The sequence below is a fragment of the Pleurodeles waltl genome, chromosome 2_2 (assembly GCF_031143425.1).
Source record: "Pleurodeles waltl isolate 20211129_DDA chromosome 2_2, aPleWal1.hap1.20221129, whole genome shotgun sequence".
Taxonomy (NCBI): Eukaryota; Metazoa; Chordata; class Amphibia; order Caudata; family Salamandridae; genus Pleurodeles; species Pleurodeles waltl.
The window spans coordinates 634,932,526-634,935,715 of record NC_090439.1 but is presented as its reverse complement, the minus strand read 5'-3'; the positions used below and the strand labels follow the sequence as shown (position 1 = coordinate 634,935,715).

At 52.6% G+C, this 3,190-nt stretch overlaps 1 protein-coding gene across 1 annotated transcript; it reads left to right on the top strand.

Moving 5' to 3' along the window:
- The first annotated feature begins 1,884 nt into the window (after positions 1-1,884).
- LOC138276928 (putative nuclease HARBI1) lies at positions 1,885-2,766 on the top strand. Its single transcript, XM_069219210.1, has one exon. It carries the CDS (start codon positions 1,885-1,887, stop codon positions 2,764-2,766), a length of 882 nt encoding a protein of 293 aa, XP_069075311.1.
- The last annotated feature ends 424 nt before the right edge of the window (positions 2,767-3,190 follow it).

The window sequence follows — 3,190 nt, the reverse complement described above, 5'->3', positions numbered from 1 at the left end:
CAATCGGTCAATGACAGCACAACCGCCACACAGGGTAAGACATCAGCATTTAATGACATGACATTATAAATAATGCCCACCTCTGAACATTCTACTACTTAGTGACACCATGGGGGGAACTGCAACAGTGCACATGTCAACTGCCGATGTCTGACTGATGCATAGCTCTACATGAGGAGTATCATACCTGCCTCACCTGTCCAGTAACTTCCCACACCCATGGCCGTTGAGACAAGCATGCAAAGGACTGGACACCCAAGAGGATCCTGTACAACTAGTTAGCAGGCTCCCTTGTATAATGTCAAGACGTACTGTCACCACTTTGTGCACCCACCCCACCATACATGGAGTGCCTGTCAGCTGATTGAGGACATGGATACAATGCCCTGACACCCCAGCTCTGAAGATCCAGTTGCCATGTGCTGATAAGCAGGTCTAGCAAGTAGGTGGCCACACAGTTTTAATTGAAGGAGTCTGCCCCGCTACCACTGACTGCATAGTATTTCTTATACCTGTGATGTCAATCCTGCCCAGATGGACACAACCTATGGTGGACATCATTGTACCTAACTTCCACACCACATCTACCCAATGGTGCCCACCCAGAACCACCATGTCAACACATGCCACAAGTGAGAGTGAGCACTTACCCCATGTGGCTGCTGTGCTGCCCTCAAGCACCCATCCACCTCAGGGTAGGCCACCGCCAAAATTCGGGCCATTAGTGGGGTCAGGGTCCGACGGGCACCTCTCCCTCGTTGGGAGGACGTCCCCAGCTGTGTCTCTGCAGTCTTCTGGGCCCAGAATCTCAGGTCCTCCCACCGCTTTCTGCAGTGGGTGCTCCTCCAGGCATGGACCCCCAGGGTCCACACTTGCTTGGCAAGGGCACACCATATACCCTTCTTTTGATGGATGCTGCCCTGCATTGGTGACACAGACAGAAGAACACAGTCATGTAGGGTGGCATTCCTGGGACAGTAGTGGACAGTACACATCACACTTCCACACCCACACATTGTCAGCCAATGTAGCTCTCTGCCCCTCACACATGTCCATGATCCATTCACACTGCCACCTACCAAGGTCCCCATCCCCATGCACACAACTCACATACAGGACAATGATAATGGACTTACCTGCTGCTCTGGTGCCCCATACAACTGTCCATACAGGGGCAGGACCCCATCCACAAGCCGCTCCAATTCCTCCCATGTGAAGGCTGGGGCCCTGTCTCCTGCTGGACGGGGCATCTTGGCTACCAGAGTCAGTACACAGCAGCACACACAATGGAGGTTTTCAGTGCATGAGCTTCAGCAGTCAAGTGAGCATGAGCACATGAAATGACGGTCATGTCTGCGGCGGACATAACTGTCACCACCAGCGGCAATCACCATTGGCTCCTGACTCCCATTGGCAACAGTGTGAGCCAATGGTGAGTAGCACGGCGGTCCTGTCCGCCTACCTCCATGACATGATACGCTGGTGGGATGATCTCACTTCCACCTGTCCCATGGATGCAGACATGCGGCAACCATTTCACATTTAGAATTTGTGATGTGTGTGAAATTTAGTGCTTAATACATCTATGATGCACGACATGTTAACACCTCTCCCCTGTTCCCAGGTACTATGCAAGGTTGCGGATGAGGAATGCACCAATGTACAGGCCCTCTAGTAGATCTTGCTACCCTGGAGGAGCGTCACATCATCCAGACTTATCGCCTAAACCGTGTGGCCATAATGGAACTAGTGGCCCAGTTGTAGCCAGATCTTTTGCCTGCCTTACGCAATCCCAATGCCATCCCTCCCACAGTGCAGGTGTTGTCAGTCCTCCACTACCGTGCCTCAGGCTCCTTCCAGGGTACAGTAGGCCTCACAAATGGAATGTCGCAGCTCATGTTCAGCAACCTCCTGAGGGATGTACTGTGTGGCCTAATTAAACGTATGTCCAGCTACATCCGGTTCCTCCAACGTGCAGATTTGCCCACTATCAAGCCTTCGTTCTACGCTGTAGCAAACGTCTCACATGGCATAGGTGCCGTTGATGGCACCCACATTGCCTTGGTGCCACCAAGGAGGAATGAACAGGTATACAGAAATAGCAAAAACCTTCATTCCGTCAATGTGCAGGTGGTCTGTCTCAAGGACCAGTTCATCTCCCAGGTGATGGCCAAGTACCCAGGCTCTGTGCCTGATTCCTATATCATGTGGAACAGCAGCGTCCCACACATGATGGCACCACTCAAGAGGGACCGCATCTGGCTCATCAGTACGTACTCCTGCATATGTATGCCCCTCACTGCACTGTCTGCTCACTGCACCTTTGTGTCCCTGCCCTATTGCCCTCCTGGTCCTGATATGCCTTGTCTGTCTATGCACACAGGTGACTCTGGCTGTCCCAACCTGCTCTGGCTCCTGACACCCATGAGGCGTCCATCCTCAGCTGCAGAGGACAATTACAATGAGGCCAACGGTCATACCAGATGGGCCACTGAGAGATGCTTTGGTCTGCTGCAGGCCAGGTTTCAGTGTTTGCATGTCTCCAGGGGTGCCCTGCTCTACAACCCACAGAAGGTGTGCCAGATCATTGTGGCCTGCTGCATGCTGCACAATCTGGCCCTGATGGGTTACGTCCCATTGCTGGATGCAGAGGAGGGGGTAGCTGTGCCAGTGGCTGATGAAGAGGACATGGAGAGTGATGAAGAAGAGGATGATGAGGATGCAGCAGACTCTGGTGCGGAAATAATTCAACATTACTTTGGCTGAGATGCAGGTATGTGCAAACTGTGTGGTATGTGTCCTCTACAACTGTTCGCCTTGTCCCTGATGCTGCTTGTTGTCTATGACCACTGACAGTGATGGTTGCAGATCTGATTCTGGGTGGGTTGGGGGGGTCATGTGCCCACAACTGAGGTAGTCACAGTGTAGAGGTCAGGCCTATTGTCAGGCAGGTGTTCTGCTGGTGCACTAGTGTCATCAATGTGCAAGTGGAATGCTCCCTGAGTTGCCACTGCAGGGGCTATGTGTGTGCCACACAGGGTTATTGCATATGTGCAGCATCCATCCTGTGAGTCGACATTGGGTGACAGTGCACCATTGTTGTTGATGGCAGTGGGTATGGGAATGGGGCCAGGTCTGGCGCTGGGCGATGTGAGGGTGGGACCATTGGGTTGGTATGTGTTGTATATGT

Coding starts and splice junctions, on each gene's coding strand:
- LOC138276928 (XM_069219210.1), top strand. CDS start 1,885: ATGTCGCAGCTCATGTTCAGCAACCTCCTGAGGGATGTACTGTGTGGC.